This window comes from Phalaenopsis equestris, unplaced genomic scaffold (genome assembly GCF_001263595.1).
Source record: "Phalaenopsis equestris unplaced genomic scaffold, ASM126359v1 Scaffold199114, whole genome shotgun sequence".
NCBI classification, from domain to species: Eukaryota; Viridiplantae; Streptophyta; class Magnoliopsida; order Asparagales; family Orchidaceae; genus Phalaenopsis; species Phalaenopsis equestris.
In genome coordinates this window covers 274,304-290,337 of record NW_018219004.1, presented here as the reverse complement: position 1 = coordinate 290,337, position 16,034 = coordinate 274,304, and the positions used below count along the sequence as shown (strand labels likewise).

General features: G+C 34.7%; 1 protein-coding gene across 1 annotated transcript in view; it reads left to right on the top strand.

Annotated features, from left to right (window-relative positions):
• The window catches only part of LOC110035686 (mediator of RNA polymerase II transcription subunit 25-like), a 100,441-nt gene that overhangs the window by 924 nt on the left and 83,483 nt on the right, over positions 1 to 16,034 (top strand). The window contains exons 2-5 of the mRNA XM_020739958.1: positions 12,100 to 12,163; positions 13,146 to 13,276; positions 14,085 to 14,294; positions 14,375 to 14,440. Coding sequence (XP_020595617.1) covers positions 12,100 to 12,163; positions 13,146 to 13,276; positions 14,085 to 14,294; positions 14,375 to 14,440 — 471 coding nt within the window. The remainder of the gene's footprint in view (positions 1 to 12,099; positions 12,164 to 13,145; positions 13,277 to 14,084; positions 14,295 to 14,374; positions 14,441 to 16,034) is intronic.

Genomic DNA, 16,034 nt, shown 5'->3' with positions numbered 1-16,034 from the left:
ATAATTCTCTTTTAAAATATATATGTATATATATATATATATATATATATATATATATATAAATTGTCTATCGCCGGAGCCTCTGCTAGGTTTTGCCCGATTGTGATTTCCTTGATCTTCTTCGTTGATTCATCTCCTCGGTCGGCTTCAGCGCCTTCGTCGCTTGCTTTATGCGGCTTCGTCAGTTTCATTACTTCGCTCGCTTTGCATCTTCATCTTCGTCGGCTTCTTCAATTGCATGAGGGCTCGGTTTCGACTTCTTCACGAACTCGAAACGTCGTCCCTTCACTTCACCTTCAGCAGCTAGTCAGTTTCGTCAATTGCAGGAGGGATCAGTTTTGACTCCTCTCATACGAACTCGACCATACGTCTCTTCGTCCTCCACGCGTTGCTTCTTCCTCGGCATACTGTTTCTCTCCTTTTGCTCGATTGCTCAGTTGTGAGCGTTCACCTCCTCCTCTGCTCTCGATTTGACTCAAACACGGTAGCTTCCCGCTGTTTGAATCTCAGCACTATAGCTTCCATTCCTCCTCAACCACTGACTGCTTCAGTTTTAAACCTTGGGAAGACTTCTTATGTTGATATTGTTGGCTCTGTGGGATCAGTGGATCAGCTTGTCCCTCTGGTTTATCATGAATCCTTTGAAGGCCAGGGGACTGTAACCTCATCAAGAAAACGAGTAGAAAGAGTGACAAACTAGCTTTAATTTTTTTTGATGTTGAAGTCTCCAACCTGGTTGATAAGTGCAAATTTGCCCTCATTGGGAGGTTTCAATTGGGACATCCTAAAATGAAAATTGTTCGAAAGACCTTTTAAGATCTCAAATTATTGAAACATTGGAAGGTTGGTCTCTTTGATGAGAGACATGTGATGATACAATTATCTAAAGTAGAGGACTATGCTAAAATTTTTTCCAAGAAGTTTATGGCAATTGATGGAAAATATATGGAATTGCTCAAGTGGTTCCTAAATTCGATCCTAGTCGAGAATCCCCTATAGTTCCAATCTGGTTTAAACTACCTGGCCTAAAGTTGCACTACTTTAATCACCAAGTCCTCTATTCTATTGGAGCTGCATTAGGGAGGCCTATGAAATTGAACATACCCACCTCAACCTATCTAGGCCTTCGGTCGCAAGGATTCTTGTTGAAAGGGATATCGCCCTCCCTGATGTGGAAGAAATATGGCTTAGTATTGCCCACAATGGGTTTTGACAGTCAAATTGTTTCAGAGCAAAGACCCTATTACTGTAATAACTGTAAACTGATTGGGCACACACCTGCTAAATGTTTCAGTCTTCATCCACATTTGAGATCTAACCTCTTTGTGCATTTGGATTCTGCAGTCCCTAACAATATCACCCAAGTGGAGGAAAATATTGCAGAAACTAAAGTTCTTCTATAAATATTGAATGAAAATTTATCTCATCAGACTATTCCTCACCAACCGGTTCCCAAACTACTTCCTACTGTTGTTGAGATAGCTCTTCCTCAGTGAGAAGAGGGTAATCAAGCCTTGGAGGAGCACCATGTTCAAGGTGTGCTGCAGGCTGAGACTGATAAGCATGCTACGGATCAACATACCCCCCAGGGTGAGCTCTCCATCGAAGATCCACAAATAGATCAGATGGGACAAACACTGGCAGATGAATGATAAATTTAAATCTAGGAAAAAGGAAAAAGAAATGCTAGAACTCAGAAATTTTCAAGACGATTGTTTGATAGTTTCGGGTGGAAGTCCACATCTCAGTCAGGTGTTGGACTTTCTCTCTAGAACCAAGGGGGAGGGGAAGTTGCAAATCCACCCACCATGAACATGATTTTTTCTTTTCTCTTTTTTGGGGTATACAAGTATTTTAAAGTCTCTTTTTGAGTATTGCATTCCCTGTGAGTGAGCTCTTTGTTCCTACTCACTAAAACCTTTGTATCTTTCCTTTTACATCAACAAATTTGCCTTTTATAATATATATATACGAGTATTTTAAAGTCTCTTTTTGAGTGAGTTGTATTCTCTGTGAGTGAGCTTTTTGTACCCACTCACTAAACCGTATCTTCCCTTTTACATCAATAAACTTGCCTTTTATAGTATATATATATTTTTAATTAAAGAAGCATTATTCGTCTCCCTACGCGTTAATATAATAAAGTTGATACAAATTTGTTGGAGAAGGATTCCCAACTAGAAAATCAGAAAAATACACTACTCACTCCATAATGGGGATCCTTTGCCACTTACATTTCAACCCAAAGAAGTAAATAAAAATAACATATACGAAATTTATAACCGATCACATACAAGTATACCCAAATCAAAAAATGTAACTCCAAATATAAATAAAAAGACAAAATGTTATTCAGACTTGCAGCAGTTGTAGGTATTCAAAAGATCCATATGAATATGCCGTAAAGTAACCAAAGAAAACTTTCTTGAAGTTGCCAGCCACCATCGATTGAAACCGGAGAAAATAACGCCTTAAAACCTCGAATCAAATTCCGAGCATGCCATCCTGCAACAAACAAAAAATACTCCAGAAAATACAAACTGTAATCAAACACTGCAGTACACCTTCCTCTAGAATCACTTCAATCTGTACAGAAGACGAGACCCGAGCGAACAACATAAGCAACCATAACACTGATAATGATCTTGGTCATTTTGAAACCTCCATTCACCTTTCCAAAAGAAAATAGGTGCAGCAAATGCACCCATAAAGATGGCAGCAAAGATTTAATCTATCAAAAGGTATAGCACTCCACTCCAAGCATCGCTTTAACCAAATTCTGTTCTATAATCATAAAACAATATGCAGTAGATAAGGCCCAAATCCCCTCCAGCCACGGGAATAAAAAACCGCAACATTTCCAAGTGACAAATCAAATCAAATCTGGAAGGTTAATAGAGAGCATTGAAAATTGATTACAGGCAATAAATACTATTTATATTATTACAGCCCAATAAGTTTAATAAAAAAAATCTCTAACCTTCATATCTTTTCTATGTGCCCAAAGTAAAGCAGCTAGGCTAATATGTAGCTTCACCACATATCATTTTGCCTTTATAAAAGGAAACAGTACAATGAAATATCGCATATATATGTACATCCACTCCAGCATCACATCCCAAGAATGCCAACTCCTTTAAATAAAATGGCAAGATGTAGAAAGAAGAGAAACTCCCACAAATGACCGAAAAGAGCACACCTTCAAGAAGAGGAGTAACAAAATCACAAAACTGAAATAAAATCATTGCCTAATGTAAGGCAAATCCATAGAATCTCCTAACAGTAGATATTTTAGCTGAGACTTTGGTGAAACACCAACAATTATACTTTCCTCCATATTACCTCTCCCCGCTAACCAATCCGCCGGGGAGTTCCCTTCCCTAAGAATATGAGATAATTGAATAGAAAGATTGAACTTATCAATAAGTTCCTTGATTCTATTCCAAAGACCCACAACATTCCACTTGGGTATGACATTCATATCAAAATCCTTATAGAGATTTATAGAATCAGTCTCAATGATCAGATTAGAGAAATTAAAAGATATAGCCACCTTCAAAGACAATAAAAAAGCCCAGCATTCAGCCTCAAAAAGGGAGGAGGCAGCAGTCGGAGAAGCAAAAAAACACCGACAAATCCCTAAGTGATCTCTAAAAACACCAACAGCTCCAGTCGCCTTGGAAGCTCAGATTCCATCAATATTCACTTTGATCCAGTCCATTGGAGAGGGTTGCCACTTAATAAGAGTGGCCATCCTACCCACCGTAGGTTGGTGAAAATCATCATTCAAACCAAAATTACGGCAAACTCTAAATAAATAAGCAAGGATGTAAGAGATCATAGTAGTAGTTCCCGGCCCCAAAGCTTGATACTTATGATCATTCCTTGCCACCCAAATAAAACACATCACCAACAAAGGAAAACTATCCAATTTAGAATCCATCAACTTTGCAGTCCTCCACTTAAGGAGGTAGCTTTTAATGTCATCACAATCAAACCAATTTATATGAAAATGTTTTCCCAACGCATTCCAAATCTCTTTAGCATAAGAGCAATGGAAAAAAAGATGCACTGCCGATTCCTCTTCAATTTTACATAAAACACATTGCGAAGCAAATTTCAACCCTTTCAGTTTAAGGATATCATCAAGAGGAAGCATGTTAAGAAAGAATCTCCACAGAAAAAATTAGATGGAGGGAGTAAGGAAACTATTCCAAATGGTATTTCCCCACCTCCAATTATCATACATATAAAGTTTCGAATAAAGCAATTTAGATGGAGCAATATTTGAAGTGGTTTTCCAAATAGGGGTGTCTTTTACATTATTCTTTATGGGGATCTTAGTGACTAGAGCAGTTTTATCCCCTACAAGAGACATTAATTTATTAACATCTCAATTACCGTCCAACCATACATCAAAAATAATCATCTTATTGTTTTGAGGGGTAAGAATAGATAAATCCCTATCCCTCAATCCCCAATTATCGTGCCAAACTGAAATTTTACCTTCACCAACATCCCAAATATAAAGTTGTTCGCAACCTCTCTAGCTTTCAAAATAGCTTTCCAGATCTTAGAATCCCAGTAGCCGGATTGGAAACACCACAATATTTTTGATGAAGAAAACAAGCCCATAAAGAAGTATTAGAACGAAATTTAAACCATATTTTGCACATACTAATATCTGAGATTTGCTTCAAACTTTTAAAACCAAGACCCCCCGCTGAGCAAGGCTTGGAGACTTTAGAAAAGGTGGCCCAATGCTTCCTAGAATTAGTACCCGATCACAAAAATTTGTTAAATAATCTCTCCACCTGGATCTGAGTATTTTTCTTAATATTCAAAATTTGAAGAGCATATAAAGGGATACTCATTAACACACTTCTGAGGAGGGTGATACGACCCCCATTAGATAGAAAATTGTTCCTCCAATCATTAATTTTTTGCTTTATCTTATCCACTACCTCATCTAATTGTATTTGCTTGCAACGACACCTAATCAAATTTACACCCAAATACTTAATGGGAAGTTAAGCAGCCTAAAACCCAGTATAATTAGTAATCCAATTCACAATGGAGCTTTTAACTGATTTCCCAAAATAAATATTGCATTTGTCTTTATTGAATATAAGACCTGAGTTGCCTTTATAGTATATATACATACATATATATATATATATATTGAAAGCCCAAAAAGGCAATTATATTAAATAGAAGAAAGGTACATATACAACGTGTTGGAGGGCCCAAGCATGACACCTTGCCCACACAAAAACCACAAATGGTTCCAAAACTAGAAAAAAAAAATAGATAAATAAAAAACCTAACAGTGCCGAAATACATAGTATCAGGTGGCTAGAGAGCGATCTAATTTGGTCTTGCCTCTACCTCTAGTTCTAGGGAAATAGCAAACTAATAAGCTGGTAAAATGATTGGCATTGCCAGTAGTAACCAATGTATCATTCAATATGTTCGCGAGCTGGAGTCGGCCTCCATTCTTCTTCTTTCTCCTGTTATAGACCTGCCATTCCTCTTCTGGAAATCAGTCTGATGGGGTGGTAGAGCTGAAGCAGAAGGAATACCAACCGTAGTACCTACAATATGTTCTAGTATATGTGAAGTATGAGTTGCCTCTACACCGGATACTTCCTGAAGAAGTGAAGTTTGTAGGTAATAGTCTATCAATATTGTTTTCTATGTGGTTTGAAGATGCCAACATCACATCACTCGCGTTAATAGTAACAACAGTCTCATCGGGGGTTCTCAGGGGCAACATACACCTCCTGTCTGGTAGTATCCTTCCCAGGTGAAACTAAAATGTCCAGAGCAGTGGGGTTAGACCCATTCTTATTCACTTGAACCTTAGATTTCAAATTTGCATGAAACTTGTGGCATTTATCAAGGACATAACCAAACATCTTACAGTGGATACAATATGAGAGTCTGTGCTCCAGGACGATTTGTTGCCAATAACCATTATGGGTTGTGCCCAGTCAGACTTCAGTAACATCAGGTAAAGTAATATCTCTTTTCACAAGTATTCTGACCACTGAATATCTGGTTAGGTTGAAAGTAGGCAGATCTAGCTTCAAGGGATCCCCAAGGATGACCCAATAGAGTAGATAACCTGATGGTGAAAAAAATATAGCTTGAGACCAGATAAACTAAACAATACCGATACAATGAGAGTTTCATGATCTGAATCGAAATCAGGAGACCACTTGAGTAGCTTCATAGGTTTACCAGCGATGTTAATATATTTTCTGGTTTCTGGAGAAAATCTTCTGGAGAAAATCTGAGTGTAGTCCTCAGACACGGTTAACTGAATCAATACATGTCTCCCATCCATGAGCCTCACTTTCCAAATAACAACTAAATTTTTGTGCTCTATATGTAAATGCCAAAAATTTTTTTTTCTCTCTTGTGCTCTTCCACCACACCTCCATCGCCAACCCCTGCAATCTTGCGCAAAAAAAAAAAATGTTTGATATGTAAATACGTAAGAATTGTGTGGTATGTATATAAATGCCCAAAATTCCTCTTGCATCTCACTTCTGTCTTTCCTCCAGCCGCGTTCCGAGTGGTCCCGCCTCCCCCATTTAATCCCTCATCGCAAGTACCTGAAAAACTACTTAACTCATGCTCTTTAAATTACGAATCTCCCTTTTATGGAAGGCATTTTCATGCCTGAGCGTGACCCGGGTCACACGACTGTGATAGAATTTAAAAAAAAAAAAATTATAATGTCATTATATTTTTTAATTTATTAAATTTAAATAAATTATTATTTTAAGCCTAACACGAGCTTAATTCTAACAAACGAGTTTGAATCGAGCCGAACACGAATAGACAATTCACGAGCCATTTCAAACATGAGCTGGACACAAATAAAAAAAAATTCAAACTAGCCGAACACGAATAAGCCTTTGCCTCTCGCTCAAGCTCGGCTCGTTTACACCCCTACTTACATCCTTCACATAAAATTTTACTAATCAATAAATACAATTAATTTATCTAATCTGTAAAAATTGTGAAGACTTGAGTAATCTGTCAATAATAACTAATATAATATCTTGATTTCGCTATGATTTTGGAAATCCAACCACAAATCTTTTCAATTTCATCGAGTTTTTATTCTTAAATAGGGAGGGACTGTAACACTCAACTCAATTTTTGTTTTTCTGGCCGGCAAAATAAAGCTTCCAATTTCTTGATGTATGTTTTTTTCTTGCTGGATGAATATCATAACATGAGTAATTTGCTTTATAGGGGGTTTTCTTAAGCTATTATATTTTGGAACTAAAACTCTACCCGTGCATCTTAAGATCTCATTCTTGTCAATTCGTACCCTTCCATTTGGTTTGCTTTTGCCAAATTTGTGATTTCTTGTCATTTGATTCTATTAGATTAAGCTCTCATCTATAGGCGTAATAATTGATGATTTCAACTGATCAACATCTTTTATCAACTAATCTATTTGATTAATCAACTACTTTGCATTTGTTGATGCCTTTCTGCTTAAAGTACCTGCAAATCATGTTTAGAATTATACAATTAAATACACATCTCAATGCAATTTTGTAAAAAATGCTGAGGCGTATGCCTCATTTTGGTCGGATGAGGCCTCTGCCTCACCTCTGCCAGACGAGGCATATGCATAAGTGGGGCGGAGGTGTGCAGTGTGCCATTTTGCAATGTTGAAGGGTTCAAACCTAATAAATTAAGGTTAAGCTAATGAAAAATTTAAAATTTATTAATTAAATATATAAAATTAATGTTGATTTGTTATTATTATGCTACTAAATATAAAACAAATCAAGCCAACAATTACACGCAGCTCCTGGACTCTTGACTGCATGCTACAATAGAGGCTTTCTAAAATAAGGATTTTTTGGATTACAACTAGCCACATTTGCAGGAAGAAAATTTTCCCCATTTAACTTTCAATATTTCCCATGTAATTAAAGTATTTTAAAGTAATTAAAAATAGGATAATCTATATAGTCCTTATTTTAAAATCTAATTAATGCTCTTAATAGGTTTTTCTTACCTTTTTATGAGGAAAGAAGATGATGGTAAAGTTCGACGATGAGGAATATTTGGTGAATGTTGGCACAACTAATGGTGAGGAAGTAGGGAAAATAATTAATTATAATGATAATTCTAGGGAAGTCCTTCGGTGATGAGTGTTATGCAGAATTTGAGTTTATAAATTGTGATATTAGTGACTTTAGACTATTTGCTTATGTTGAATATGGAGCGAAAAAATGTCCTTTAATTATTTTATTTTGAATTATTATGATCTTATTTTGAAATTTTATTTTGATATTAATTTGTTTATGATCTTTTTTTGATGTTAATTTGTTATTTATTATTTAAAAATTTTAGTTAATTTAATAGTATAATTTTATAGCGTACACCTCAAAATGCCTCAAGGTTTCAACTTGTCTCAAGAAAAAAAAAAATCTCAGTAGTTGTTGCACAATTTTAAACATTGCTTGCAACAATAGTTCTTTTTTAAAGATAATATTTTTTGCTTTATCTCTTTTTTGGCGAAAATATATTTTAATCTTTCTCAATCTGGGAAAATCTTATAGTTAAACTCCATAAAAAGAATGGCTCCATATTCTTAAAGCAAACATGAGCGTAGCTAATTTTAGATCATGTTTAGTATTATTTATTTCATGGTTCTTTAGTTCTTTAGAAGCATAGGCAGTCATTTGTTTGTTCTAAATTTAAACACAATGTGAGCATCTTAGAATTGCGTCATTGTAGATCTAAAACCCTTAAGTGCCTAAAGGAATATTCTAACCTTTTTATTACTGGAAGATTCTTTACATTGATCATTCGATTCAATTATAGTGTTTTCTGAGTCAACTTAATAAAATTTTAATTTTAGAGAAACCCTTTAAACCCTCTACAATTTTTTGTAATGATTTTTAAAACCACAAAACTACTCACTTTTGTAACGGTGGTCTGTTTGTTATAACTTGAATTTTATTTTGATCTTCACAAATACTTTTACCATTGATCACATGGTCTATAAACATGGAACTCTTCAACTAGAATTCACATTTGTAAAAATTTACATATATCTTTGAGTGTTTGTAGTACATGCAAATGATTGACATGTTTACCTTCATTATTTAAATAAACAAGAATATTATCAGTAAATATAACACAAACATGCCTAGGAATGGTTTAATAAATCTATTGATAAGATCCAAAAAACAAGTAGAGGCTAAGCCTTTGTCTGTCTAAAAAACATCATTACAAATATATAATTGCCATATATTGTTTTGAAAGCTGTTTTAATTATATTATCATTTTTATATGCAAATAATAATAATTTGACCATAAATTAATTACAGAGAAAATTAAAACTTTTTCAAGTTGATAAAGCAAATCATGATTTTTTTTTTTTCTTCTAATAATGAGTCTGTTCAATTTTCTATAATCAATACACTTCTTGAAATTTTAGTCCCTAATAAAGAGTGTTGGAGTCACCATCGTGATGTACTAGGTTTGATGAAACTTTTTCCACCAATTCCTATAGCAAGTTTTTAATTCCCATGTGATATGGTGCTCTTATAATAGGTTCCAAGCTTGGTACTATGTCAATTAAGAAACTTCATTCATTGATTGATGGTGCTCCAGGTAATTTTTCTAAAAAGACTTTTTTGTATTCTTTATCAATGCATATGTCACTGAATTCATTCACTTTGTTGTGCCTTTGATTTGAGCCAGAAAACCTTGATGATTGGTTTTAAAATATTTAAAAGGCTTCAAAGAAGTGATTGACATTATCGGTAGTTTTTGATTTCATGCAATGGAATATTTTTTCACCGGGAAAATAAGAAGTGATCGCTTTCTTATAACAACTTGTTTATAAGAAATGACTAGATAGCCAACCCATTCCTAAATTGCACCTTACTTGAATAGAAACAATACAACCAAATTTTTATTAAAATTCTTCTTATAAATTTTTAACGTGATACTACGTCTGTTGGGGCATAATAATAAATGATGTTGGATGCATATACGTTGTAATAAAACCATACAATATAGTAAATTTCTTGGCAATAAAAGAGTGCCAAGTTGCAGTAGTAAATAAAAATCTAGTAGGTTTATCTCAGTAGGTTTATCTTAAAATAAAAGCTATACCTGTGGTGAAATTAAAGGATTCTTTTGTTTTTTTTTAGTTAGTGTGTAAATTTGAGGTTGGACGTTCTGTCAAGTTTGATTTTGAATTGAATTTGATGCAATATGTTTTGTCATCTTCTGATTGCCAAAATTCTTTTGTGTGTATGTACCACTTGATTTTAATTCCACCCCTCTGACCAACTGTAATATAATATCTTGTTTTGTGTCTAGACTGAGGACACTAAATGAACATATTGGAATTGGGCAAACTCTCTCTTTTATGTAATTCCCCACACTTTTTATGATTTTTATTACCCGTGTAGCTTCCACATCAACTCTATCTTGAATTCTCTTACTTAGGGTGCGTTTGGGAAGGCGGTGGGATGGCGAAGTGCCGCTGCACAATAGTTTTTCTGTTTGGCAAACTACATTTTGCCTGCGTTCTCAAAAAGCTGTAGCTGAAAGCTGCGTTTTCATACCAGACTTGGCTGCAGTGGCTGCCAGAAAGCTGTCTTACTTTTTTTTTTTTTTTTAAATTTTGTAATAGCCACTGCAACTTTTTGAATGGGGCTTCTTTTTCAGCAGCTTCACAACTCATTCTTCAAACAACCGCAACTGCCTCGAATGCCTTAGAACTTTCAAATTTAGTAATGTGTGCTTTTTGTGTCTTGAGTTGATTGAACACTCACCAATAACATAATATAATAATAGATTTCGAGAAGAATTAAGGGCTGTCTGGTCAAATATTTTTGTCCAGATAAAAATTTATGATAATTTTCTTTGATATTATGTATTATATGATGCGCATACTTTGACAGGGTCATAAATTCTATCTAATATTGTATTACTGATTGATCTCTTACACAAGTCAATGTTTATCTTGCATTGTCCCTTTGACTGACTTAGCTTAGTCTTAACCTTGCCAGCATATCTCTATTTCACCATCCAATGCGAATATAGCAAGAGATATTTTTTATATTTCAGGGAAAAACATCTCATCAACTTTTTTCTTGATATACAATAACGGATGTTCTGTTTCAATATGTTCTTAATCTTTCATTACAAGGTGTGGTTGCACGGCCTAGAGTAACTTTTAATAATGTCCATTGTTGATGGTATTACTTCTACAATGTTGAGATTACAATTCTCGTATCATTTTTGTTTCCAGTCTTCATTTGAGTAAGAGCATCGGCACTAACATTCTCATTTGCCTATACTCCATCTTCAACTGTATCTTCATTTCTTAGTACTAATGAGATTTCATAAGTTTGAGATGTAAAATACAATTTTACTTGGTTCGAGTTAACATAATATCTATCTAAACCTTCTGAACCTATTATGAGACTTTCAGTGATCATCTTAATAGGTTTTTTGTTATAATCAATATTACTTAATCTAACTTCTCTATAGTGCCACTTTTTTATGATCCACTCAGTGATCTTGGAATACTAAGGTGGGAACAGACAATGAATGAAGTTTAAAGGCTTTCTACATACAGTAAGAATTTTCAAAATAATCTGTAATATATGTATATTTTCTTAATAAAAACATCTTCATGGACATCAAAAGATCCACTGATCCATAAAATTATGTCCTCTTAATGACAATAAGATATACTATTATTATTAAAACATCTACATAGTTTAAGTATATATTACTGGATGATACATGTCTAATATGAGGTTTAACGGCCTTATTCCTACCATTAGTTATTCATTGCCCTACAACATTTAACAGTGGTTGAATATAAAACATATTATGTTCTTGTTCCTATTTTGGGAATTTGTATCAATAGTTGCAAACAAGCAAGTCTTTGTAAACTTATTTCGTCAGCTTCTGATGATTTTTACACGATAATGACACTATTTTTATTTACGTTTCACTTCATAATTGGATTCTTTAACATTACTCGCACTGCCGATGTTTATTGTTAATATTATTATTTTAAATTTGTAGAAACTTTCCGGGGCAAGCCCTGAACTTGCGTTGGTGGTCTTTAATTCCCATGGCCCGTACAGTGGTATGCAACCTTTCTGGGTTCTTTAAATTAAAATTTCATATATGATTGCGAAGCAAAAAAGTCTTTTCTTTTTTTTTTCTTCATATTTATTTCTGTACTATAATGTGCTTTAGAATTCCTTGCACAACACGTTTTATGTTTTTGCCTCTTATATACTGATGTTAGTACAGGCCATATATGATCCACACTAGTTCTGTTATTTTCTTATTGGTTAATGTTCGTTCATATTCTGCTTGCAGCCTCTTTTTCTCATTGGCTAGTGAAGTAGTCAACTCATGATTAGTTCATTCTCTACTTTTCCTTGTAGCCGAGTTATTAGATATTCAAGACTAATGCTATCCCCATATTACCTTCTATGCCTTGAATAAAATTATATTGTTTTATTCTAAAATAATATTTTTTTATTTACTGCATTCATAAATATTTTTGTTAACGATTTTATTATCATTCCCTTAGAGTTCGATGTGTAAATTTTTAATATAAGACGATATTATGCGTATACCTCTTTTGGTTATTCCCTTTTTATAAATCCCTTACCTGATTTCTCGTCAAGCATGCTATAACTAATCTTTGGGTATTGTTTTTTTGCTTTTTTGTATGACACTTCAACTACTATATATGTATATATTTGTACACACACATTCACACACACACACACCCTCCGATGTACCATTAGGTTAGCAAGCATTAGGGAATTGTTGCCGGCCTTATTCCTACCATTGACATGGTTTGTGCTGCTTCAATTCTTGGCATGCTTGAAGAATATATGAAATTATAGTTTTTTATTCATTTGCGTGCCTTGCTATTTGCCTAAGTTTTTCTTTCATGGTAACTGTGCTGGCATAACTCTAGCATGCCATCACAAGCAGTTATATATATATATATATCTATATCTGTGTGTGTGTGTGTGTGTATGCCGCTTGCCGAATTCATTTCTTCTTTTGTCTAACTAATTTAAACTTTTGGATGAAATTTATTTCAGCTTTCTTGGTGCAAAGAACTGGGTGGACAAAAGATTTAGATGTTTTTCTTTGGTGGTTATCAAGAATACCATTTTCTGGCGGTGGTTTTGGTGATGCTGCTATTGCTGAAGGTCTTTCTGATGCATTGACGGTTGGTGGTTAGATGTTTTTCTTTGGTTGTTATCAAGAAAACCTATCTCTACCTTTCTCTTTTATATATCAGCCCTTGGACTTTCTTTATATATATATATATATATATATATAGATAGATAGATAGATAGATATAGATATCTTCGAGAGACATCACAAAATATAAATAAATCAAAAAATGTGGGAACAAATTAAGAAGGGGCCGGCGATCCTATAAAGAAGCACATGAATTGCAATATGAAAATTATAAAGAAATTGATCCAAAGGTACAGTATTTTGATCCATGTATTTTATGTTTGTTGCTGTGATAGGAGAATTTTAGGCACCACTGTGGAAGAGAGAGAGGGAGAGGGAGATAGAGAGTGAGGGACTCAACACATTTTGTTTAAATTTTCAATGATGAGGCAAATTTAGGTTGACCTGTCTTTCCGGTTCACACCATCTTTTAGCATTCCGGTTGCTTAGCAGGCTGCTTATGCATTCATGGTAGTATACTTTTGAAATTTTATGCTATCATATCCATGTACCTGTTACTTTCTAAATAACATGCGTAATCCAAATGATTATTTTACAGTCTAGTATCTTTAATGGAATACATGTCTGTGAAGTTTCAAAGTTTTCATCCCTGAAGTTGCATATGACAATTACGAATTTACTGCCTGATTGGAATCTGATCTCTTCTTCTTGGAGGTTTTTTGTTTTTCTTTTTACGTGTTCATCTGATTGCTATTTTCTGCAAGATACCTTAGAAACGTTTTTGGTTGTTTATGTTCTGGAGGCTTTTGACCATCATCTAGTGCTGCTTGCAGATGTTCACAGTTTCAAAAAATGGCAGCCAGAGTCTTCAAACAATTGATAGTCAGAAACATTGCATCCTAGTTGCTGCAAGCAATCCTTATCCGCTAGCCACTACTGTCTATTTTCCTCCAAACCTAGGCGCTGAGCAAATCGAGAGTCCTGAAACACAAACTGGAACATGTCTTGGTGATGCAGAGAGTGTTGCGATGTCATTTGGTCAGGTTATCGTCAAATTATACCATTTCATAGTTCAAGTCCATTTTTCCAATTTGTTTTCTTATATATATCCTTTTTTTTTCAGTACTTTGTATCATTATCAGTGATTTGTCCAAGGCAGCTACCAAAACTTCGAGCAATATATAATGCGGTATGCGTATCAACTCTTTATAGCTTTTCGTGATTGCTAGAATATTGTTATATTTGGATTCATTTCAACTTAGCTACTACATTTATTTTACTTAGCTATTACATCTATTTCTTTGTGCTTTCTCAACTTAACTACTACTTAATCATAAAATAGGACATAATAACCTAGCAATTTAAAATAAATTCGGTACAAAGAGTCTGTCTCATATTCCTACTGTCCTTCATAAAAATAAGAACATCATAAGTCCCTGAGGTTAGAATTTTTAACTTTAAAAGTTTTGATCACTCTAATCACTTAAAGAGCCTTAATTGGAATCTTGGTTATAACGATTTATTCTCTCTAATTTTATGCTCAATTATATCCATATTATCTCATTTCTTGTATTCATTTTAAATCTCAATTTCTTTCCTTTTATTCAATTAATATTGATTATTAAATTTTTAATGATGACTATTAATGCGTGCTAGAAAATTCGCGGCAGTAGAGTAATGAATTATCGTCTTAGCGTTGCGCGAGGATTCAACACACACTCAGATGAAAATGAATCAAATTATAACGATTTATTCTCTCTAATTTTATGCTCAATTATATCCATATTATCTCATTTCTTGTATTCATTTTAAATCTCAATTTCTTTCCTTTTATTCAATTAATATTGATTATTAAATTTTTAATGATGACTATTAATGCGTGCTAGAAAATTCGCGGCAGTAGAGTAATGAATTATCGTCTTAGCGTTGCGCGAGGATTCAACACACACTCAGATGAAAATGAATCAAATTGTGATGATATCAGAAATTTTTACGTGGAAAATCCGTAAAGGGGAAAAACCATCGGACCTGACCCAGTTGTAAAAATTAACTATAAGTTGATGATTACAGATGCCTCTTTTCCCACAGGCGGAAAAGGGTTACTAGTTTTCCAGGTTACAACGTCGACTGACGACGTTTAGTTAGCGGTGTTCAATGGAGGTCGGCGGTGATCGACGGTAGTCAACGACAATCGATGATGGTCGGCTGTGGTTGACGGAGGTCAGCGGTGATCGACGACGATCAACGGTGGCCGACGGTGGTGGACAGAGGTCGGCGGTGGTGGTTGACGATGGTCGACGGTGACGAGGATGATCTTGGACTTGAGCTCCTTCTCAAAGCCTCAAGTTCTCTCTTAAGCCTCTCTTCTCTCATGTGAGAGGTGAGACTCTATTTATAGTGTTTTGAGTGTAATTAATGCATGAATATAAACCTTTTTGATCGGACGGTCCGGAGAGCTTCCCTTGATCAGATGACATTTGATGGACATTTGAGTGCTTTAACGGCTTTAATGCTTTAACGATGTCGGAATTGAGCAATCTTAGGCTTGTTGGATTCGTCTTGTCGAGACGCTCGATTCGACTATGAACTCGCTAGATTCGACATCCGTTTGACCTTTCAAATTCCCCCGAAAATCTTTCAATAGTGGTTTAATGACTTGATCCAGACTTGATTTGACTCGGATTAGACTGACTTTCATATCATTAGGTCCGTCTCATCGAGTCGATCAGTTTGACTATAAGTTTGCTGAAATCAGAGCTCCAAATGACTCTTAATCGAAGTTT